Here is a 24971-nt window from a genome sequence, read left to right on the forward strand (position 1 = left end):
TTCTCCCTCCACTGCGGGGACTTTTGTGCTTCCCGCGCCGGCAGGACGAAGACCCCGGGGACTCGCCCGCCACGGCCACCCCGAGAGACAGAGGTGAGCGCGAGCGGTGACAGCCTCTGGTATATTGATACCACGAGAGGGGGCTCTGCGCTAGACAGAGAAATGCATCGCAGCAGTGCCCGGCCGGCGGCCCGCGCCATCTCCCGCGAGAGGCCGAGACAGCGATCTCTCTGCAGTAAGTATTCAGATGTTTTTGTCTTTTTTTTGTTGTTGTTGTTTTCTCTTTAGGTTAAAGCAATCAGTTGTTCCAGTTCCTGCACAAGTTAATATCCATGCGTCTCCCAGCCATTTAATCCAGAAAGGTTGGTAGAGGGGGAGGTAAAAGAAGCCTTCTAGTAAAATACAGCAAAGGTTTTCAGGGTGGGAGCATGATTTTTTAAAAAAAAAAAAAAAAAGAGGGGAGGGGGGGAGACTGCATCGCTTCAGGGAGAACGCTGTTGTGTAAAGGGTCATTCTAGGTTTGTCCAGTTTCTTACAGCTGCTGTTTGTATTAGAAATGCTGTTGATGGTTGTTCTTCACCTTGTGAAAGTAACCCAGGTGGCCCAGAGATGAGCAGAGAACGACTGAAAAGGCTGAAGGTGCTCTGATACCTGCAAGGGTTAAACTCGCTTCTTGTGAGTTGATTCTTTGATGCAGCGATAGAAGTTTTTCATTAGGTGACGACGAGGACAGCATCAGTTAGCTTTTCTCTTTGCATCGGGTAGGTTTCATTATAACTAAATACTGCTCTTAGGCTGTAGAAAGAAAAGGGTGTTGCTGTGTTCATAACATTTTTGCAGTAGTACTTTTGGCATGAGTGTATTAAAAATGGTTGTGACCAGGTAGCAAGGAGAGACAGTAATTAGCTGTTCTGGCAAAAAGGGGTGAGAAAAACGCCCCTTGGGATGGGAATAGATGCACCAGGTTGTCTCTGAGTCGGGATATTCTCTCCTGCCACGCGGAAAAAGGGCTTGAAAGGGGTCACCAAAATCTGTTTTGCTCTGGGGCTGCTGCGCGTGACACCCGCCCTCGGGATGCCTGGCAGCGAGAGCTGCAGCAGCAGCATCACGTCCTGCACCGCAACGCGGCCTCTCCTCGGCCTTTTGAGCCTTGCCGAGGGTGTCTCTCAGAGCGGGCAAGGCGAGCCAGCCTCACGGGGTGGCCTGGTGCTTTTGGGGCCTTCTCTGCCCTCAGCACTGCGACGTGCATGTGCCCCTCTCCGGCCTCTGCCTGCCTCTAGCCAGTCCCAAAACTCCCCTTCCAGAGGGCTTTGAAAAGCCTCCCCTAATGAAACGGAGAAATATTGCCCAGTGTTTTTTCCAGGCTTGCTGCGGAGCTGGAGGCTGAGCGCCGCAGCTGGAGCCACAGCCTTTGTGAGCTCCCGGCATGTAAATCTGGGCCCAGGAGAAGGAAGCAAATTGCACTGCGAAATAAATTGAGGGCAACTCAAATGTCAACATCGGAGCCATAAGATCCCAACAAGCATTGAACTGGCCCGGGGCCGGCTCCGGAGTGCAGTGATGCAGTATGTGACCTGGCAGCATGCGGCAAGCACACCAGCCTTTAACTAAGCGTCACTGGGGCCCCAAAACACCTCCCAGGATCAGGTATCAGCAGAGCTCAGCTTACGCTTAGCAGCCAAAATAAATGGCCAGGCCTTCAAACACGTCTATTAGACCTGTCGTGTCAGTGGCTTACAGCAGGTCTGCAGCTGCCTGGCCCTGGTGAGGAGGTTTTATGGACTGAAAAAAGGCAGCCTTTTATTCTGTGAAAGGGCCAGAGTCCAGCGTGTTGTTGCCAAGTTTGTGGCTAGTTTGCTCTGACCAAATTTTCTTTAATCGCAGTTGTGATGACTTCAACAGTTCAGAAAGATGGGGTTTGGAGGCTGCTTTCTAGCCTCAAAGTGTTCAGTGCTCCACCCCGTTTTAAAATAATGTGTATTTTTAGAGTTTGTAGCAGCTGAACGCATGTCTGACTCACGTCAGGGCAGAGGGTTGCTTCACTGCTGGTCTCGGTGCTCTGGAGAGGAGGAGGGAAACGAGCAGAGAATTAAAACCTGAGATGTTCAGAGCCAAATCCTGCCCTCACTTTCTCAAGGAATTTGGTGACATTGGGCTGAGCACAAGTCTGGCATGTGGAATTTGGAAGAAGTGAGACCAAACCTTTAACCTGGCCCCAGACGAGCGTGAGCGTGATCGCGCGTGCTCAGGGCTTACCCCTGCTGAGGCCCTTTGTGCTAGAGGGGAAGCCGGCCGGCAGGAAATGCCATGGAGTTTTTCCAAGTGTGGATCCATATGAAAAGCTGTGAAGTCATTACCGCATGGAGGAGAGCGATTAAGAAAAGAAGGGAAAGTGGAAAAAAACAGGCTGGCCACGAGACAGCGGCAGTTCAAATCCAGCCAATTGCCAGTGCTGGCCTTCGGCTGAGGGAGCCCACCAGCACCCTTCAAGGTGCAGTGGTTCCCCGGGGCAAGGACGGCCCCTCTGCCCCCTCGGGGCTGTGCTGGGCACAGCTGCAGAAAGATTAAAACGCTGCAACACTGACCGAGAGGAAACCTGACCTACCAGCGACCGTGTGTTACAAATCTAAATATTGAAGTACTGTTTCTGTGCGTGCACACACGCACGTGCAGAGCTAGGCTCTTGCCCAAACGCAGTGAGGAAAGCCCTGTTTCATCAGCCATGACGCCCCTTCCCGGCTAGACACTGAGGCATGTCGACGCCAAGGGGGTGCTTTGGGTTGCCCTCAGCTCCTGGGAGAGGCTACGAGCCCTTGCAGGGGGCCCCACTCCATGAGAGCCCCGACATGGCTCCCAAAAGCAGCCCAGAGGGACTGCTCTTCTTGCAGCCTGGTTCCTCTCCCAAGACGATCCTGAGGAAGTTGGGCAGGGAAGCACCAGGGCGCTGTTGGGATGCTGCCACCCTCCTCCTCTCCTGCAGGCATAAATTAACCAGCAGGTCATAGGGACGCTCATTAAAGGACAAATGCTCCGATTACAGAGTAACCTGGCAGCCATTTCCCGGCTACTGCGAAAGGGCAGGCGTGGGGAAAGGGCAAAGCCGTCCAGTGAGTTTCTCTGCACACTGAGCTCAAAAAATGCACCTACCTGAGCACTGCCTACTGCAACCTTATCACTGTGTGATAGATAATGTGCACGTTTAAGAGGTGATCAGCTTTTAACTGAGATGAGAAGTGGAACGGCATCGAATGAAAACAGAGAAGACTCACTTTAGTCCTAAAGTGACGGGCTGAGGCTCAGCTGCAGGAAACTCCCGTGCCTTCTTCGTTCAAGTCAAGGCTTCTCCCTCAAAGGGAGAATAAAGGAAGGTTTGAGTTCAGCTCTAAAAGCTGCTTAAACTAAAAATAACAGTCATAACAGGGTTACTTCTGTGAATGAGTTACAATCCTTAGCTGTTATTTTCTTCTTAGCATTTCTTGAAAGATCACTGGAAAGTCTTGAATCTAGGTAGAAGCCAAAATAAATCCTTCTGTCACGGAGACCCAATTTGTTTCTTTCAACTGTCTCACAGGATGACATCAGCTGTTTGTGACAATTACCTAGGGTGCGTTTCTGGTTCATAAAAGAATTTAAGACAGATTTTTCTTAGCGAGAAGGGGTCTCTCCTTTCCTGATATTGTAATAAATCAAAATATAAAAGAAGACAAAAATAGCAAGTCAGACAGAACATGTGGCCCTGCTGCCAAAGCCCATGTGCGCTGACTGAGCGCAGAGATAGGTACTTTGCACTGGCTATCACTGGGTGAATGCCTTTGTAAGTAAAGCCTTGGTTATCAAAAGCTTTTTATGGCAGAGCCTATGGCCTGGGGCCAACAGGGCACTTGGGACAGATCTTGGGAAACAAACTGCTCTGGCGATTTGAGATTAGGTAGGAAAAGAAAAATAGATTTGCACTGACACAAGTCTGGAAGCTAAATCTTTATTAAAAGATCTTTTAAGCATTCCAGCACAGCCTTATCTGCTCCACTGTAGGTTTAAGTCCATGAAGACAAACAAACATTTAAAAAAAAAAAAAAAAAGAGCAAGCCAAATGGATACTTCTATAAAATTATGAAGAAGATCAGTTTATGAACACTGATTATACCAAACATAAACATCAAACCACAGAAATTCCACACAGTCCTAAGGCAAACTATGTAACAAATGTACACAATTGCACTTTAGTCTGTATAAAAGTTATGACATGCAGAACTGCCCAAGTGCTCAATATCCTGGGTAAAGAGGAAACCTCCCTGGGTAACTGCATCGAGAACAGCAGCTTCAGAACCAGGAGAGTTGCCATATGATACATTGGCTTGTTTGGCAAGCGACCAATGGACCTAGCAGCGGCCAAATGATTTTATTTAACAGGAATATTAAATCAGTTTCACTGGTGTCTGTTGTTTCCTGCTTTTCCCTCAGCTAGAAAGCCCAAGGCCTTGGACCGCAGCACAGCTGCCTGCTGAGACAGAAAGGGTGACCTGATCCTGTAGAAGTCAGTGAAGTCCTGCGGTGAGTCTAAGCTCCTACCAATTTTCATTTCCCCACGTGTGTAACAAGCAGTAATATTGCTGATTTCCCTCCACACCCGTTCTCAACCACAGCCTGCGCTCCGTGATTATTCACAGAGCCTGAGATTTTCAGATGAAAAGGGAATGATCGTAAGAGGATGCTGCACAAAACAGTTACCTCTCACTGCCTTTCACTGTTTTGCACTGTGGTTGTACACCTTCCCGACAGACCACCTCCCCTAACTCAAGGCTGCAAAGTTTCTTTCCTCTACAATACCCGAAACCCTACTTTCCTGGTGGAGGAGAAGGCAAGCTGGAACTCTGGTCACAACCTCACACCTCTCCTAGTAAATCCTCCAGAAGTATGAGGACATCCATGCCTTCCAAATCCTCAGAGTAAAAGTGAATAACTAGCTGGTCAACATTTTTTGCCTTTCTGCACCCCCAGGCCACCCTCCTGCAGTGCCTGTAATGAGAGATGCCACTGCTCCAGGAGGAGTGTTCAGGGAGGAAAATACTTCTCACCTGATCTGATGGAGTTCAGAATCTAGCCCTAAAAAAGCAGGAAAGAGCAAGCGCTTATTACTGTTTGCTCAGCAGGTCACCCTTAATGTTCAGGTTGGTCTGCAATAAAAAACAAATCATTGGTTTCGTTCATACAACAGATGCACATGAAAGACAGGGAGCTAGGGAGTGAACTGAAATTCTATTTAATTTGATTCAAAATTGAAGACATATATAGTGATCCTGTAATAATAAAACCCCTCTGATAGGCAACTGCCATTATAAAGACAATTTGCTTTTGCTCCCCAGTTTAAAAGGATCTCTCTACGAGGCAAGAGAATTTTGCTGGTCCCTGGGGCTTAAAGCTGGTTGCTTCAAGAGCTACTATAGGCAGCAGGAGGCTTACAGACTAGATGGAAAAAAACTGCAAGCACAGCCTCATCACAGCAGTACCAAGCTCTGGTGGGGAACCCCACGCCAAAGTGGTTTGCTGGCTGGACACTAGCAAGGCTCTGCTAACTTGATTCCCTGGTACCATTGCAACAAACCACTTCCATGCCCCCTGACATGGCTTTAATCCACTGTCTTCATATTCAGTGCATTCAAAATTCAGTGCTGTAAATCCACATCCCACTCGGTACATAAACTTGTCAGCAAAGCCCACTCTGTCAACAATGACTCAGTGTCAACACAGCCCTAGAACTGAAATGCAAAGAAAGTGGTTTGTTCTAGTGGCTGCATCACCAAAGAAAATGCAGGTTTTCCCTGACTCATTGGAGAAAAATGGGGTTTGGTGCAGTTGCCACGAAATCCTAGGGGAGTTCACTCGGGTCTTTGCTGAAAAAAGCAGGACTGTGGGTCAGGAGGAGAACAGGCCTAGTAATGGAGTGTCTAGACAGAATTATGTTTTCCAAGCAGGCACTCAGGATCTTGCAATGTGCAGCATTAAGTGAAGTATCTACACAACACATTGTGCAGGGGCCTCTGTTCTTACAGGTAAGAGAATTAGGCAGCTTATTGTGCAACGGAGCAAAGCGTTTCATCTTCATTAGTAGTTATTTACTTCAGAATGAAATGCAAAAAGCTACGGTGCACAGACAGGGAATGAGCTGCACTTAAGCTTCATAATCCTCTCTCAGTTATTGGTTGGCTGTTGCTCTACTGCAAAAAAAGCTTGCATCTGTTACATACATATACGTACTGCTGGATTTATTTATGAAGTTTATCAGCTGCTGTACAAACTGCCTGGTCTTTTCCAAATACTGGTAAGCTTTTGGCTTCAATGCAGTCTAGTGGCAAGGAGTTCCTCAGGCAAACTGCACTGTATGAAGAATTATTTCTTCCCACCCATTTTCAGTCATGTTTCAATGTCACTAGATGTCTCTTTATGGCAGTATATAATTCTGAAGCTGGCCCTGCTTTGAGCACGAGGTTAGACTAGATGATATCCAGAAGTCCTTTCTGACCTGAGTTTTTCTGTGGTTCTATAAAGGCATTAATAGGAACTGCCAAGATACCTTACCTAACCATCATCTATTTTGCAAAGCTTTGTCTTATGCCTTCCTTTCAAAATATGAAAGGAGTTCCTGATGAATCCTTTCTCTGAGAGGATAGCCAGTCGGTAGGATCTCAGCAGAAATAAAAAAACACCAACTGCTTCCATGCTCTATAAAATCAGGCTATCCAATAGGGATAGCCCCCTGAAACACAATTAGACTAGAAACTCTCATTTCATTTCACATATAGATCAATGCCTTGAAGCTACCCTAATTCCAGGACATTCTTCAGAGCACCTGCTCCTCATTTGTAGTGTTATTCATTACCCACCCGCATTTAATAGCATGTGTTCAGCTTGGCAAGTATCCAGTGCTGCTCAAATGCCCATGCTTAAAAAGCAGCATGTGTTTGTCAGAAACACTCCCACGCCCACAGTATCTTCTGTTTCGATAGGTGGTTTGCTGGCTGAACAGAAACAAGCAGTGAGCAGTGTTTGGAAGGAAACAGCATCAATGGAGCTTGTCCAAATCCCGACACTGCTCATGCCTGGCTGACATTTGATAGCAAATCCACCCCCACAGCAACAACTCCCTCTCCAGAGCTTGACTGCAACTCCTCATTGTGCCCAGAGCAAGACTGCTGCCTGCTGTGGTTAACCCCTTCCTAGGAACTACTGGGTTTGATGGCTTAGCAAGTTGCTTTTTCTGCAGGAAAAAAGGCTATAAGCTGTTCACGCTGCTGCACAAACTGGTCATAACCACATTCCTGGAGCAGCTCTCTGAATCTCTGTTAAGTGCTACTTCTCCTCAAGTGCTCAGGAGAAGCTGTGTTTTGCCGCTTCTGCTATCAGCCAGAGCAGGTTCTCAGCCTTTTGGCCTCGGCAGAGAATGTGACAATCATTTTGGCTTCAGGTGAAGACTGAACCCAAACCCAGAAAAACTGGGGAGAGAGAAGGGATTACAACTGTAAACCAGTGATACACTCATTACAGAGCCCTGGATAACAGCATCAGACTCGATAGAGATTTACAAATACTGTTTCACAAACTCTTCATACTTATAAACCCAATATACACATTATATACACCATATAATACACCAAGTGATGGGACAAAACCAGCATACTCTCTATACACAAAGTACTTGCTGCTGTCAGTACAACACTGTGCTCTGTGGGATGCTCCCAGGCCTTCAAACAGTGGCAAAGAAAACATGTGGAATGACTGCATAAGGTATAACTCTGGGCCTGGAAAGGGCTAAAGGAACAAAGATGCATGCTTCATGCTGGAAAATGCGAATTGGACCAGGCATCTCAGGAATATTTTTCCTTATTGTTAGCTGACTTCTTATCGGGCAATGTCATTTATTTTTTGGTTTGTTTTTACAATTGTCCTGGTTGAAACATCCACAGAATGAAAAACGTTGTTGCAAACCAGAGAAGAGCCCTGTTTTTCTCTACCCATGTCTCCTTACAACAGGGTAACTCAAGAGGCCAAGGGAGCTGCACACCTGATTTGGAGTAGAGGAAGATCGAGGTCGGAAAGAGGCACGCTGGCACACATCTTCAGCTGCTGCTAACACGCCAACACGTCACCTGCGGTCCCTCTCACAGCAACAGTCTGAGCTGGCTCAGGGCTCTGGACCCTTGGGCCTCACTGGACACAGACTCCCACCAAAAAGGGAAGAGGACGTGGACATTCTTCTGTTAAGTACAAAACTATACTTTCGCTGGCTGAGTATCTAGCATCTATTTTGAGCACCACCTAAAGCTTACACAAATTATGTTATGTTAATAAACCGCTCTCTCCTTTCCCTAGCTTGCTTGCTTTGTGCATTTTACAGCTTCCTGTATACCATGAGGACACACAGGAGATCACGACAAACTAAAAACCTTCAAGGGAGGGCAGGAAATCTTCATATATTTATGAAGAAATAAACTTTCCTGTCTTATACATCCAAAGAATCTTGATTAGAAAATTCTTTGAAATTCGTTTAAAAAAAAAAAAAAGAAAGAAATTCAAGTTGACAGAGTCTCTGGATTTCAAAAATGTGCAGCTTTTTCCCTCGAACGTGCTCCTGTCAGGCGCTGGCACACCAAAGAGAACACGGTGCAAAGAGGCTGCTACATCGTCCAAAGAGACTGCACAGGCTTCAGATGAAATGGAGAGACTCCCTTCCCACAGCTGCGGCTCCAGCCTGCTCCATGCTCTCGGAGCCAGAGGATCACAAATCACAGCGGTGAGAGCATAAAGTCCTGCAAAGCAGCACTGTCTTAAGAAAAATGTCAACTACACCCAATGCCGTTGGCATCAGGACAGAAGTGCAGGCTAGTTACTTCCTGCAACTTCCCCCTTACTTTTCATCTGCTTCTCCTGAAGCACAGAGGAGTTTTGTGTGGCTGTATAGCAGAGGAAGACAACAGACCCGCCTTTTGTCTCCCTATGAAAGCTGTGTGTTTCTTCCCCTATGTACTGTTCGAAGAAGTTGGCAGATGGCTCAGTCTCAGACTTTCACAGTTGCTAAATAACTAAGGGTCCTAGATAAATGAGTTGGTACGGAACTAACGTGCAACACCTCCAGCCTAGGGTGAAAGCTCAGAACCCTGTCTACATGAACAAAGTGGTGTTAGGAGCTGCTGGGACCAGAAACATGAGGACATAGCTGCCTCAACGCTGATTCGAATAAATAAGTGGTAAAACACGATCAGCCATAAGCAACAATGGGGCATTATCCATCAAGGGAGCAGTGGCATTTTCTATAACAGAGAAGAGAAGAGATGGACAAGATAGTGAGTCAACCTATGAACAGATGGATGTGTTCTCCTGTAGCGCTCTGTGTCCAGATTATTGCAGGAAAAGATAGTTGTGGCAGGTCATCATGCCCACCTCCCGCTGGAGGCGAAGCTGCGGCTGAAGGAGAAGTTGATCTCGCCATTTTTGTATTTACCCCATGCTCCAAATGGCACTATGACAATGGTGCTGTTGTCCTCAGTGCCATATTGTATTGCCTAAGAGGAGAAACAAATCATCAGCATCATAACCCTGAAATTTCCCTGAAAGGGAAACAAGTACTGGGCTCCACATGGGACAGCACGCCACAAGGTCCTACACTTCCTTGCCTCCTGTCAGCTCTGCAGTTTCTTGTATGCCCTAGAGCTTTCTATATCCCACTGTGAGAAACTGGCCGCTTCCATCTATGCTGATGACATAGTCAGCACTGGAATAAACTGCAGTTACAGTCCCCACACAGTTCAGTGGATCATGACCTAAGCATATAAACTGAAATGATGTCCCTTTGCAAGGATGTGGCAAGGTCCAGGGAAAGAAAAGGACAAACAGTTGGACTGGTGACCATCTCAGCCAGTACAGTTAAATCCACTGCTGAATCTGTGGTTATATACGTGTTTTTGTTTAAAAAAGCCAAAACCCAACAACAAACATACTGACAAAAAACCAACTGTTCCTTAATGGCTTAACTTAATGGCTTACCACGTGCTGAATTGGACCCATGAGAGCACATTCAACAGATGTGCAGGCTAAGCTACCATTCAGCTGCATTACCCTTGCAGGAGCGGCAGTGCTTTGGTGCGGTGAGAAGCCCTGGCCTTACCTGCTCAGTAACGACGTGGGCTGCTTCAGCCGGATCATGGCACTGGCTAATGAAGTCGCAGATCTCCTGGCTGTTCACCATGAAGTTAATACCGTCTGTAGTAAGGACCAGGAAGCTGTCGTCTGCATGATGCAACTGCAGTAAAGGCAAGCAGTGTGGGTAACAATGAAGAGAGCGCTGCAAGGCAGAATGTCTTAATTTTTTCCCTCTGTTGCAAAGCACTTTTTATGGGGGTGCTGCACGTTCCCTGCTTTCTGCACAAGGACTTCCAGTTCTGGAAAACAATCCTCTGAATAGTTTGAGGCCAAAAGCCAAGACCCATACGTTACCAAGTAAATGAAACGCCTCCTTCAACTGAGGATTTCAAGGCAGAGATGTTACCACTGAGATCAGCTCACTAAATTCCTCTGGCCTAATGGACAGTGTTTTGTGTTTGGTTAGTACCAACCAAATTTAAGTTCCCTCAGCACTGGGATGCACTGGGGATGGGGGAAAAATACCAAGTAGAATATGAGATGAGAAGGAAGCTTTCTTTCTCGTAAGGGTAGGAGCAAACCTGAAGGCAACTGTGCTGAATGCATTCTGGATGGTTACTCTGTTTCCTGAACAACTGCAGAGCCATGGTAAGATGCATGCAGCTGCCCTTTCCTCCTCCCTTCCTCCCAAGTGTGCAAACCTCTACATATACTACTTTTTTCAATAACTTAGTCCATCTATATCACACCTAGTTCTGAGCAATGGTTTTATATCAACATAAATTTAAAATGTCTTTATTTGACCACAAGCCCTAAACAGACTGACCTCTTTATATTTCATTAATGGTGATCATGTATTATCTTCCTTCCTGCATCATATATTGATACTGTGATAAATTGGATTTAAATTTAATTTGGCTGAATTTGTTATCCGGGCCAGATTCTCTTCTGTCCTGTTAGTGTCAGTCTGAAATGACTTCCTTAGAATTAATCTCTGGTTACTTTACCGCGAATAAAAATCACAGCTTGGCCATTCAACTGGGCTCATGCTGTGTGGATACCACCTGCATCAAATACCCGTGTCGCCCCTTAATCCGAATGTTGCTGTCCCTGCTAACCAGGCCTTCTTTTACCTGAACCCGTTTTGTTTCTGGTTGGGCTATCACACCACTGTTTTTAAGATCCAAATCTCCTATGCTCCTTGTCATTGCAAGTCTACCATTCACATGTGGTTGTCCCAAACTGTTCCAGGTAACGAAGCCACCGCTCTTCCTAATCCTGTCCAGAGGCAAGAGAGAAAGCAAATATGAATTACTGATTCAGACCATCATCCTATCTCTAGCTGCAATTTCTACCACTATCTATGGAGGTAGAGTGGGGTATGGAGGACCTAAACTGAGAGACTGAGAGTTGGCTTTTGCTGTCTGACTGGCAACGATAGTACGTGACTTCAAATCTTGGCTCAAACTTGGCGGTTTTGGACAAGTCTCTGCACCCAGTCCTACCTGCACAGATCTTACGGCCATGACCGTTTATGTTCATGCATTATTTTTCAGATCTTCAGACCTCTATGAACTGATTGGAGCTGTGCTACCTTTTGCTAGCTCAGATGCTAATTCCAGACATTATGTTCAACTCTGCTTTTTTCCAGGCCCAACCCCGCTGCAGGAGAACAAAACCACATCCTGACCAAGGCCAGCCCCAGGGAAGCCACGACATCAGCTGACAGGTACCTTTCCTTCTCCTCCTTCCTTTCTGCAGTATGGTCAATGGTGAGTTTCATGGCTTTTCCCTTTCGACACAGCAGTGCACGACTGTCTCCCACACTTGCCACAACCAGCTCAATAGCATCCCGGAGCAGGGCCACTGTTGCAGTGGTCCCAGCGTTCATCACAGTCGCTACAAACATCATACCAAAGAGAGAGGTTTTAACACTGCCCAGAAGCACAGCACCATTTATAACAGAGTAACAGTTTCAACTGATAAAACAAAGACAACCTGTGCTCTATGTTACCAGTGAATACATGTTTTAAATTTTAAACGAAAGCTATATTTAAAAAGTACAGCAGACAAACATGCATGTAGGACGAGGGGGGAGAGAGGAAGTGGAAAGGGTAAGTATTTCTGTGCAACAACAGGGCTCCATGCAAACAGGGCAAGTGGAACAAAAGTACTATCAGGTAAGATAGTTTCTTTTCACGTTGTAGCGAGCACATTTTCTGTTCCAACAGCGTATCTGAAGATATTGGGATATCATTCTTATCCCTGGGCACAGTGACTGCAGGTGTAGCCCAACACAAAGCTGATGGATCTTCCCTTCTGTCTGGAGGTGAAGTGGGCAATTTAGTAACGCTAATGGTAGCTGCACGTAGTTTCACTAGAACAGAAACTCCCCTTCCCCAGGCTCTGGGGTGCTCCAGTTGTTCTCCAAGCTACTACAGTCTCCTTTCGTTTCCCCCAGCCTTGCCAAGAGACAAAGGGTTCAGCCAGCAGACAATGGCTTTTTTCGGAAGGGGACTCTGCTCTCTTCAGACCCTGTCAACTTGTTGGAGCTGGGTCCTGTGTGGCCTTGCACCTGCTAATTGAGCCAGTCAGCTGGCAATGGTCCTCCGGGCAATCTGCCCTGGGCACTGGTAGGATCACTTGAAAGGGATATAAATTCAATGCCTAAAGGGCAAGACAGACTCCCAGCTGCTGTCGTCTTCTCTTGCAAGGCAGAGGAGTGATCTGAGCTGGCTAACTGTGTTTAGGGTCCTGGCTGGATTAACTAGTGCTAATAAATTTAAGGCCTTCTGGTTTCAATTTCACCATCACACTGGGGAAAAAAAAAGGCTTGAAAATGGGAAATATGAGTCAGCCTATTTCACAAGAGATCTGCAGTTTTATTTGCAATGAAGGAAATGCCAAAAGAACTGCCAGAAGCCTTTTTTCTAAAGGAACAGTTTCTAGTACCTTCTCTGCCTGCAAGATATGCAACTCTAACCCAGTGAGAGCTGCCTGGAAAGTAATAACGCCTGCTGATCTGAGCTATTACAGTAAAAAACTTGGCCAGGAAGAGCTATTGACTGGAATTCACAGCCAATGCAAATTCCTCCAAAAGGCCCTCTGTGGATCTCGCTGCATTCTGGGCTTTTCTGGTAATTGGTTTTAAAAGCAAGACAATTTCAGAGAGAGATTTTTGGTTCAGCTAGCACTGAGGATCCCCAGTTATGTTCCTGTTTGCACATGAGTGAACGTTAAAGATCTTCACTCTACCACTTCTCTACAGCTCAGCTACAGCTACATGCATTTCTACCTCTGGCTCTGCAGCCCTGACCCGGGGAGGGGGACAGATCTCAGCAGGACGGTGCGCCTGAGCCAGAGGAATGCCAGGCAGCTCCACGCTGCCAGCACACCGCATACATGCAGCATTCCCCCTACACGTTTACACAAGCAAAAATGCGAGCACTGTGCAATCTTGGTGACTGTTTCCCCCAACCCTGTGAGCACTCAGCACCCCTGGAAAACTGGGTTGGGAGGAAATTCAAGGTGCACAAAGCCCTGAAAGATGCATTGAGCCTTGTTGTAAAGTGAAAGCAGTGAGTCAATGAATCAAAAAAAAAAAAAACTCACAAAACAGTCTAAACTAAGCTTGTGTTATTGTTTAAAACAGGTATGTTACTGCAATGAAGACTTGGTTTAGCTATACACTTAACCAAAATGTCAATCGTGAACATCAACCATCTCCAGGTCAAATCTCTGACTACGTTATGGCTGCAGTGCAGACAACGATATACAAAACCGTTTAGATGCCAGTAGCTTCTGAGTATTCAGGTAAGCACTGACGTCCTATTTCTAATCTGAAGCAAGCACTAGTCTGGTGCAGGCTCACTTTGAGGCATGTTATAAAAATAAGACAGTAGCAATCTGATTAGAAATTTTAGTAAAGCCAGTAAAATACCTGTTTTTAGCCCAACAATTAAAATAAGTGAAATTAAAAGCCTATATAAAACTACCTTTTTATTTCACAGAAACTATATTTTATTTAGAAATGAAAATTAATAAGGAACTGCCGCTAGGGTCCCATTTCATTCCTTGGTTTTGGAACGACACTGACAAACAAATGCTAGCCTCTTAGAAGGTAAGATCTGTAGTGTTTCATTCATGAATGATCTTACACATTTAGTCATTCAGGTGAATCTACATCTTTAAAGTGCAAATTCTCAAAGCCAAAAGAGCTGCTATCGCCATGTCAAGGAATGTTACCAAAGAACCAGTCACACATATTGTGCAGACAATGGTAATGGATATAGTAACTTGTGCTTTACACGTGTTCATTGGTTAAATGGTATTGCTTAGAAAAATGATTGCTATTCATGCTCGCTTCCCTGGATCTAGTTCATGATCTGGGTAGAAGAGCAATACGGATCTAGCTGGACTAAAGAATTATCTGATTGATTTTAGCACAGTTCCAAAACATAAGAATGATGATGGGATAAAACGTCTAATGCTTTGCTGCTACTGCTTCTAGGTTATTTAATAATGTAACATAAGTTGCATCAGCACATACATTGTTTTAACAATTAAAGAGTTTATTTTCTCTTCCTAACAATAGCACTATAAAACTAAGATCTTTCAATAGGTTCTTAACACTCACTGGACATTTTTTACTGCAAGTCATCTCAACTAATGTGACAAAGAGGATGTGGGAACCTTCCAGTAGTCCAGGCTAGGAACCGCCGGACTCCTTCACCTGGGACAAAATTAAGCAGATCTCTCTTTCCACTGAAGCCCAGCATATAGTGTCCAGGGCCTCCAGTTCTAGAGCTGCTGACCAGGTACAGTGTCTGCCACAAATAACATGTACACAGAGGCAAATAGGAAATTCACCCAGGGACTTTGTTCAAACAAAATAAACCTGCAACACTGGAGATGAAAGAACAAGGGCTGCAAAATAGGGAAAGTATTCACTTTGGGCTTGCCTGCACGGTCTTTTGTAGGTGATATAGGAAGTCCTGATGAGTTGTGTAGCATCCAGTTTGGCCACACTTGAGGCTTACACACGTCTTTGGCCACAGACAGATCAGCCCTGGTATTTTTCAGGAATTGCCACCCTTCTTGCCTTTTCTTTACAACTGTGTGACAAAACCAGTTTGACTTCAGCCAAAATTAAGGCTACAAAATATTTTGGGGGAGGTAACCAACCAACCAAAGAAATATAGCAATGCTAGAAGGCCCGCCATCTCGTATCTGGCAAAAATGGGCACTCTGAAGGCATTTTCAGTACCAAATATGGCCCAGTCTGTTTCTCAAGGTAATTTATAGACAAAACAAAAATCGGGAGGTTCAGAAAGGGGCCAACCAAAATGAGGCCATTTTAAAGGCGCTGAATAGAAATATAGGACTTCATCTGACCCATGGGAAAATATGCAAAACGAACACTCCCGGAACATTCTAATCAATATCTTCTAACTTGATTAGATAACCAGGGCCACGCGTGGATAAAAGGCTGTCTTTTTAACGCTGAGGGCATTACGTAATATTTAAGTATAATTTCTGCAGCTCTCTCTTTTCCTCAGTGTTGCAGGTTAACATATGCAAAGAAAGAATTATCATGGTTTTGAATGGTAACTTTAAAACTTTTTCATTTAATTATTTTAAAAAGACTTTTTCTATTCGTTCAGCACAGTAAGATTCCAGGAATGCCTTTCCTTCATACATACATCAGTTAACACTTGGCTGTGTTTTAATAAGGTGGCTATTCCAGAAGTGAGAGGCCAGTGCAGTTAGAGTTGGATGCACTGAACATGGCGGTTGATGGAAAGACACCCTGTTGTTTTCTCTGAGTACTGGATTGTGCCTACAATGAAGAGAAGCAGTAGCAGTACCTTGTAAGACACATTAGGACAGGAGAGAGGCACTTCCATCTACAAATGTTGTACTTACAAAACTAGCCTCATATAATGGGTAGAAGTAGTGTTAAAGGACAACGATTAAGGCTTTTCCTTTTACGTGGGAATGCAGTAAGACCCTGGACTTTTTCTCCAAGGCAAATGTGCTGCTGTGGCTAGAAGTACATAAACAGATGGTCTCGCAAGCCATATACTCTTACAAGTGTGTCGTGGCCACAGAAATGGCTTCCACACGTACAGCCTGCAAACGCAGGCGACTTTTCTCTACTTTTATTCCCTTTCACCGAACCACAGCAGCACACACGCACTGCCGTCCATTCTGCCAGTGCTCTCTCGTCTTGAAGGCCACGAGGCCTTTTGGCTCCCATACAGTAAAGCGCTCCAGATAAATGCAGTGTCACTGTCTGAAAAATACTGCACGGTGGACCTGGGTCAAGCCATGGACCTGTCACCTTCCAAGTGGACAGCAGCTGCTGTTACTGTGGGAATATGTCTTCTGTATCGCCTGAGCGATGCTCTAATTTCCGCAAGCACATCAGTCACTTGCTTATTTCTGTCCTTATTCAGCCTTTACATGTATGTTTTTTAATGCTAGGCAGAAATACCAGAAGATTCTGTCCATCTGTGTTAAAGGTTGCTTCATGCATAACGATGTGTTTGTCTGACATGAGCATACTTTAGCGTATCCCATACTCAAGTTTAGCAGTGATTTAAAAGTGACTGAATGTATTTAAATATGTGGAAGTGAATGAAAATGCATTTTTGAAGAGATAGCAAACATCATGCTTCAAGGCTCAGGCAGATCTCTGACCTGTTAACTATTATAAAGGATTTATGTGGAGGACAGATTATCCCAGATCTGCTTACAGCAAGTTTCTTATGCTTTTGTGTGAAACATCTGGTACAGACCACTGTCAGAGGGGATACTGGAATGGACCGCAGGCCAGTACAGCAGTCCAGCAGCACTAGTCATCCTGCACACAAGACACAAGGAGCAATATCGGAACATATATCTGTAATTTTTACTGAAAGTTCAAAGGAAGTATTACTTTATGTATTTTTCAACTCTAATTTCAAATATTCTGTCATGGAGAAGCGACCTTCAAAAGGCATTGTCCTCGAAGACAGGGCCAGACGCTCTGAAAATGCACACCTCTTAGCCTGTTACATTTGTGCCATAATATGCTGGGTTTTTTTTTTCCTTACATAGTATGATAAACATCATGTTGCCCAAAATACCTGTAATTTTGGCTGTTGGGATTTGTCCCAGGAGTCGTGCTCTTTCAAACACGCAGGCACACACTTCCAAAGCTGGGCACATGTTAGAAAAGTGAAGATCTGGCATCATCCTGGACACTCACTGTGTCCTTTGCAGACACAGTGAAAGGAGTGGACACTGGCAGAATGATCTGCCAGAACAAGACTAAGCCATTATTTTCCACTTTGTCAGCTGCAGAAGGGTTTGAAAGGGGAGTCTGTCCTGGGACCCATCCAGTGTGTCCTGGACACCCAGAGTTCCATCACCACCGTTTTCAGGAAACTTGAGCAACACTCTCGACACTCACATCTAGAATAGCCACAATTCATCAGAAATTTTTCTGCCAAACTGAATCTGTTGGAATTAGGCTTCTAAGGATACATGCAAAGCAACTGACTTTCATGTAACTTTCAAAACAGCAACAACAACAAAAATACCCACACCAAACAGTCAACAAAGTACTGAAATTTTTCAACAGCAGATATGTGACAGGTTCACTTTTTTCATAAATCTGCATTTGTCTTTACATCTTATTACTCCCCTCTTTCCCCTATAGCTTGATTTTCAGCTCGGCAACTAGTCAAGAGCGCTGGGCATTTTCTCATCCCACAGGTTCCTGTGAGAGCTTGCTGAAAACCTACCTAAAGAAGCACTGGGTACTTTACAAAATGTGGCCTTTGTGGTTGTAAACAGTGTCTTTGCCCAGTATTTTGTTTGACCTCAAACTTTTTTTAATGAAGAGAGTTTGTCCAGGATCTTGTAAATGTGCTGTTTAGCTGTTATGTAAATTTGCTAGCATTTTCATTAAGTAAGCAGCCTAGTTAGCCAGTTAAATGGTATGATAATACCCTATAAACAGGTCCAAATACTCAGCTTGTTGCAGAAGTTGTCTGTCAAATACTCTTGTTATCCAGTTTGGTAAAACTCATGTACAAAATGCTATATCAGAAACTGTTTTTAGAATAATCAAATAACATACCAAGTACGATTTCCAATTCTGCTTAAGGAGCTGCTCTGAAACTTAACAAAGGTCACTTCGATGAGCAAAAGCAAGAACTGTCTTGTTAACAAAGGGGAGGCCAAATATAAAAAAATATTCATGTTACTGAAAATGAAAGGTCTTGATCCAAAGAAGCACATAAGCCTGAATTCAGATGTTTTCTTGAATCTGAGCTCTCAAGATGACATTTACAAGGGAACTCTTAGATACAAAGCATATCTGCTCTACTGATGTGTCCCAGACTAGCTCAGTTAAAACTGACTCTGTAGTTCAAAAGTGACTGTTTTTTACCATGTCATTGTTTTTTAAAGAATGAAGATGGATTTCAATAGCGAAAGATAAAACGGGGGGGGAAGACTTTTAAAGATTTAATTAGGCTCTTTTAAGGACTGCCTTTCAGAATTTATGACTTTTTTTTGTGTTCCGGTACCTCATCTTGCACCAGGTAAGAGAAAAGGTATACCTTGCTCACCGTGCTGCAGCAGCCAGACTACGTGTCCTGCCAAGAAACGTTTCCTAGGAGTCAAACCAGGTTCATTTGGCAGTTTATTGAGTGTAGGAAACAGTTCTGGTAATTTATTGTTTTCATTCACTGCTTAAGTAACCTGAGAATACAGTATAGCTTCAGTCCCGCGAGGGCTTGTTGGGTTTAACTTCTTTCTTGGAGGGAAAACTTTTAAAAATTCTGCTCTTTTAAAACAACCTCCGTTGTGCTGCAAGTGCCTGCACCAGCACGGGGACAGTTTTTTAAGACTGGCTCAGCTGATTCTTGAAATAGTATCTTATTGCTGAGGAAACTCCTGTGACAGACAACCAGGACGGTAACCTCTATCACTTCCCCCTTTCCCAAATCACTCCCTCTAAGCTCTGGCTGCTGTAACTGGCACTTCAGCTGTGCTTAGTCTCTAGACATATATACAAGAACCTGATTCACTGCCAAGCCTAAGAAGGCTGAAAGGGCGGGTGCCAGCCTTACCGCAGCCAACCGTGTTCTCCAGGTACCTGCCTTTTTCTCCTTCACAATCAGAGCTACTCTTGTAATTCTGTTTGCGCAGAAGCAACATCTGTTGTATTAATTTTGGCCTATGCTCCTTCTCAGTTGCAACAGCTGAGTCAGAAAGGGGAACTTTAGACACTGTTCCTTACAACCCACAAAAATAACAGCTTTTCAGAAAAAAAGGATGCCTGGGTTAATTTCTCACACAATATGTAAAGTTATGTTCCGTGCCAACTGAAACCATTCCTTGCTAACTTGAAAAAACTCTGCTTGATAGAATTTCAGATAAATTGCAAAATTTTAGATTAATAACACCCCGATAAATTTCATTTAGACTTTTCATAGCTTTGTCATTTAAAAAAAGGTTAAACATGATTGTTTTATTGACAACAAGTGATCAGAGCAAAAATCTATGTTAAATAAGACTGCTTTTAAGCATTTTTCAGGAAGTCTAAATACAAAACAACTGGACAAATAAGAAAAAACATTTCCCCACCCCAAGAGTAGAGTGTTTTTTACTTACCATCAGCAGATAGATGAGCATGGCTTTCATATGCCTTGTTTATTTCTAGAAAAGCTTTGTTCAAAACACTTTCCAAGTTTTCATCCTGAGTAAGAAATTCTCTGGAAACAAAATGAAAAAAATTTTAATTTCTTTCCTGGAAATATTCATCTTAATAAATCTCTTCAATAGAATTATTTCCTCCTTGCATGCATTGAAACACACTTGATAATCTCAGGGTAATAGGATATCATTAATGATTTGCACTGGAAGCAAATTTTACAATTTTGCAAATAGATATAATAGCTTATCTTTTTGCATCTGATCTGCAAAGAGAACATTCTCATAGTGCAATTTCTGCTTGTCCTGTCTAGGTCCATAGCTGAGCAGTTCCCCAAACAAGGCAACAGATCTGCATGTGCTGGGCTACAAAAAGGGGCTAGCTCCTTTAGCAAAGAACCTGTGCCAGGACTCTTATGTTGCTTAAGGATAGCAGTACTACCTAGTCCTGACTTAACTAGGTGCACTTTTCTATATTCTGGAAGGAGGGAAAAATACCCTAAAAAACCCATAACTAAACAACCCCCTCCCCCAACAAAAGCCTTGAGCCCAAACCCATAAGAAATGAACCACTTATCACGTAGGGTTCAAGCCTTGTTCTGTCCTAGCAGTAGGAATTCCTCTTCAAACACCCAGCTATGCAATGCAGCCCCACAGGGAAGTGTTAGCAAGCTATGCAGGTCACAATCAAAGTGACCTCATCTGACAACAGGCAAGTCACACTCTCTGTGTTCCCTACCCTTTCCTGGAAGGGGGGAGACAATTACATTTTCCTTTCTTGCCCTTATGGGCTTGCTCCATGGTTCAAGAACCATAAAGGGTAATACGCTCATACCATGTCCAGCATAACAACAGGGATTATTCCAGTCCCGTGTGCCTGTTGTCCCATTGGACTAGATGACAATATAACCTAGGACAATTAGTGACAATCGGTGACCCACAGGTTCCTTTTCAATTCTAAGGAAGGAAGCTCTACTGTAATTCAAATGCCAAGCGTTTGTGTGATGCACACTTACTTAATGTATTTTTCCATGTACTTATCACAGAAGTCAGCTGCTGCTGCCCCTCCGTGTCCATCATATACTGCAAAGTATAGGACATCCTCCGTCAGCTGAGCATAATCAAATCGGTCTTCATTTTCCTTCCGTTTTCCAATATGGCTAGCACAGCCTACCTTGGCCAGGCTGACTTTTGGGATCGGCTTCCCATACTTTATGCTTGGTGGGAGGAGAATGGGTTCGTCAATGCGATTGTCCCAGATGCCAAAGGTGTCCCATGTGGCGGGTCGCCCACTCCCATCTGCATCAAAGCGGGAAGCCCGGTGTTCAGAGGTGGAGCTGTACCCTGCCGCTGTCGGACGCTTCTCGTCTTGCAAGAGGCGGGATGTCAGCAGGGCTCTCCTTCTTACTTGATACCCTCCATTTCTAACCAAATTAATTAAAGCAGCTGTTGACATAACTTGTCTTCACAGAGATTTGTAGGAATAAAAGATCAGGAATAAAAGATATGCAGCTGCTGGAATGTCTTCAAGAACAATGAGAAAACTGATCAGGAAACAAGAAGCACAGGAAGGGGAATTTTCAGTTACATCATTCAGGAAACATTTTCACGGTCAGAGCCCACTAGTCATGCGTAGCACAGCACTGCCTAGAAGAAGCTACAGAACAATCTGCATGACTCACCAAGAAACAATCCTGCATAGACCAGACCACAGTTACAGTTCTGGTGGGGAGCACTGCAGATAAATCAAGGTGAGGCATTTCTGCTGACACCTGCCTAATGATACCCTGAGTTTTCAGAGGTCATAATGGAGCAAATAGTAGCAGTAATGACTTTGCTCCATGTCAGCTGAAACATGAAAAAGATACAAGGTAAGGTGGTGAGAATTACTATATTATGCATGTTCTTCAACACACAACTGCTGAAACATCTGCCCTCTGGCTCCCTGGAGGGAAAAATGTATTTATTTGCCTAGATTTTAAAGAGTTGACTTTTCCATCTGCACAAGAAACATAGTATTCAGTTCTGTCGCCTTTCTTCAGGACTTCAGCAATACTTTTCAAAACAGACCTGTGAAGCGAATTGTAATTGTTGAGGCTATGTAAGAACGTCCATTAAGAGTGTATCCACAGATGCACACAAGCACGTACACACAAACGTCCCAAAATACAACTCTCATCTGCTTTGTCTGGCCTACAGTTGTCTACTACACAACCACAAAATGTACGTTCTTTGCTAGCACAGGCAAACAAAATCCTCTACCAGCTTCTCAGATCCCTTCGCTAGCCCAAATAGATGAAAAATGCCAGGTGGCTCCGCATAGATAAAAATGTGCTAATGTTGATTTGTGTAGCATGCTGAAAGATGCTGAAAGATTTGTTTATTTTAACATTGGTAGAATAACAGTCACCCTGATGAAAGTCAAACATGCTGGGACGTAGTTTGTAGTAAGTCAATGCTGTAGTATCAGATTAGTTTGAACTAGACCGTCAGGTCACTGTAACGTGACTGATTTGGATTTTAAATGAGGGATTTGTCATTTCATTGCCAGAGGTTTGCTGGTGCTAGATAGTGGCTGACAGCAAAATTATGAGTGAAAGCTGACAGTTACCTTATTCTCAATCAATTATAAAAAGGTATACTTAAATTATAAGCCATAATAAAGGGATGAAAATATGCAGGCTCAAGGTGAATGCCAATAAATAAGAGAGCAGAGTGCTCTGACTTAATCCAGAAGTCAAGAGCAACAAACGTACCCCAGAGATGCTGTAATTCTTGGCTGAAGTGCCTTGTAGTTGTAATTTCTATATCCCAATTACATTTTCATCTGTAGTTTTGAAATAATTGCTGAAATTAATTTTTAAAATTCCTAGTCAAAAACCCTGTGCTTTCAAAAACATTCAGGCAAAGGTGACTTAATGAGCAGTTATTTTTATGAGAAAATAGCTGTAAAATGAGCATTCTGGAGGCCCATATTAAACTTGTCAGTCACAGCTCAAAACACATTGTTTTGGATGCTCCTGTTTACCTTTAATGCAATTCTTAGATGAAGAAAGATGTGTTTATTTAGCATTTGTAGAGTATCAGTCAACCTGATGAAAGTCAAACATGTTGGGAGTCAATGTTGTTGCACCAGATTAATGTGCTCTAACCCACCAGATTACTTAACTGACTGATTTGTATTTTAAATGAGTAATTTTCCATTTTATTGCTGGATGTCTGCAGCATGTTATCGTTGTGTCTGTTCCTCCTTTGCCCTTATTTCAGTATACTTACAGGTATTAAAAACTGACTTACTTTCTTGACTTGCTCTCTTTTGTTACCCCGGACTCATAACAACAGCATGTTAACTTCCCTCTGTGAAATACAGCACGACAAAAGTTGCCAATTGACAAACCCACATTTGGTTTCACTGCTGTCAACTTGAAAGAACATAAAATGTTAGCTATATTTAGATTTCCCTTAATCTACATCATGAATATTCATCTAAAATCCAGAGCTAATTAATATTTGTTTCCTATCATATTCCTCTCTCAAAAGCCTGTTTCTTCCAGACAAGTATAAATACTGATAATGGTTTAGCTTTTTAAGTGTCTCTGCAGGCCAGGAATAGGAACCCCGCTGGACATACAACAAACAAGTCTGTGCCTTCACAACTGATATTTATGCAAACACAGAGCAAGGGTATGTGGGAAGGCCAAAACAAAGGTATCGTAAAGGATGGTTACTGATGTTAAAGCCACAGTCCATGAGAGACAGCTACAGATGGAAATCTTTTTTGAGGTGCTCCATCTGGTGTGTTCATCTGTACAGGTTTAACTTCAAGAATTCGTTCTTACAGACAGACACAGAAACATACAGTACTTAAAGTGAAGGATTAAGCAGTAGCTGAAGTTGTACAGTGCCCTTTTTACAGCATGGCTGCTTCATGGCAGACAGCAATTTTCCAGACTGCTAGCCAAAAAAAAAAAGAAAAAAGAAAAGAAAGAAACGCGTGCCTGCTGCCCCATGGGCTTAAACGGGCATTTAAAATGCTGAGCACACATATAGCTAAATAAGATAAGTGTGCTTGCCTTGCTTGTTTTCCAGACCGCACAGATGGGGTCAGTACTATATGATGTTTCTGTATATTGAGCTCTCGTTTTAATCCATCTTTTTTTTAATCTACAGCAATATAATCTTACCCCCACCTGAATGATAACCTGCACAGACAGCTTGACCTTACTCAAAGAGGTTTCGGCTGTTATTTAGTATTGGCAAATTAGTACGCGGTCATCAGAAGTACGGACGATCAGTCTATTCTAGGCATACAAGAGATGTGCAGTTATCTTAGGTGGCGTCACTGGAGCCGGCCGGGAAAGCCACACATTGAACCAGCGCAAGCATCGCTTTTTAACGCCAGCACCTCCGTGACTGTGATGGGAGGGATGTCTCCGCCGCAGCCTCTTCCTCCCGCATCCTGCGGGGGCTCATCGGAACCGGGGGGGCAAAGAGAAGCGCAGACAGCTCAGAGGCCGCTCGTCGCTTCTCCGCCGAGGGCTTGGCGCGCGAAGGAGCGTGGCCCTAACGGCTAAAGCAGTGGCCAGGGACCAAAGCCTGGATGCTGTTTCTAAGCAGAGAAACGAAAGACAGGAAACCTCCCACAGCAGCCGAAGGCAGCGGGGGAAAAAGAAGAAGAAAAAAAAGGAAAATCTAGAATGAGGGCCAGCCGTTAAAAAAAAAAAAAACAGGAATATGCCATATCGCTGCAAGAACTAAGCCCAGAAAAAGCATTTACCTCCCGGGGAGCTAACCGCTGACGTTACCAAGCGTTTGGCCCCTCTGCCGGGACCGCATCGCCCCCCAACCCGCCCCCGGCATCCCGCTGCCACCAAATGGCGGCGCGGGCGCGGCGCTGCCGCCGGCGCTCACCTCCTGCCGCCGTCGCCTCTCGCAGGCAGCCGGGCACCTGCGCCCCAGCGGACCGTGTGTGCGGCGCCTCCCGCCAGCGAGCCGCGAAAAATGCTCCTTTTTTTGGGGGCGGGCGGGCGGGGAGGAAGGGGGGGGGGTTCCCTTCCTCCTCCTCCTCCTCCTCTCCTTCCCCCTGCCCCCGCCCACTTGGCCGCCGCCGCTGCCCCAATGGCGGCGGC

The 24971-nt window shown here is 44.5% G+C and overlaps 1 protein-coding gene and 2 long non-coding RNA genes across 6 annotated transcripts; 1 reads left to right on the forward strand and 2 right to left on the reverse strand.

Moving 5' to 3' along the window:
* Positions 1-441: 441 nt before the first annotated feature.
* LOC138067133 (uncharacterized) lies at positions 442-2565 on the reverse strand. The gene is made up of 2 exons (XR_011140815.1): positions 2021-2565; positions 442-795 (listed from the first exon to the last, which is right to left on the reverse strand). It is a non-coding gene; the product is annotated as an uncharacterized lncRNA (long non-coding RNA).
* A 5018-nt stretch (positions 2566-7583) lies between these two features.
* PPM1K (protein phosphatase, Mg2+/Mn2+ dependent 1K) lies at positions 7584-24959 on the reverse strand. Of its 3 annotated transcripts, XM_068941520.1 has the most exons (8): positions 24754-24916; positions 23140-23199; positions 20859-21386; positions 19804-19904; positions 11868-12033; positions 11268-11412; positions 10160-10294; positions 7584-9557 (listed from the first exon to the last, which is right to left on the reverse strand). In XM_068941520.1, the coding sequence occupies exons 3-8, from the start codon at positions 21296-21298 to the stop codon at positions 9426-9428; spliced, it is 1119 nt and encodes a 372-aa protein (XP_068797621.1). In that variant the 5' UTR covers positions 21299-21386; positions 23140-23199; positions 24754-24916; the 3' UTR covers positions 7584-9425. The 3 variants fall into 3 exon arrangements, with proteins under 3 accessions (XP_068797621.1, XP_068797619.1, XP_068797620.1); XM_068941518.1 differs by lacking the exon at positions 23140-23199 and having other exon boundaries at positions 24754-24959; XM_068941519.1 differs by lacking the exons at positions 23140-23199; positions 24754-24916 and having other exon boundaries at positions 20859-23108.
* LOC104145169 (uncharacterized) lies at positions 10301-14959 on the forward strand. 2 transcript variants are annotated; one of them, XR_694267.2, is made up of 4 exons: positions 10301-10782; positions 11786-11863; positions 13787-13947; positions 14756-14959. It is a non-coding gene; the product is annotated as an uncharacterized lncRNA (long non-coding RNA). The 2 variants fall into 2 exon arrangements; XR_011140814.1 differs by having other exon boundaries at positions 13787-14764.
* Positions 24960-24971: the final 12 nt, after the last annotated feature.

Source organism: Struthio camelus, chromosome 4 (genome assembly GCF_040807025.1).
Source record: "Struthio camelus isolate bStrCam1 chromosome 4, bStrCam1.hap1, whole genome shotgun sequence".
NCBI classification, from domain to species: domain Eukaryota; kingdom Metazoa; phylum Chordata; class Aves; order Struthioniformes; family Struthionidae; genus Struthio; species Struthio camelus.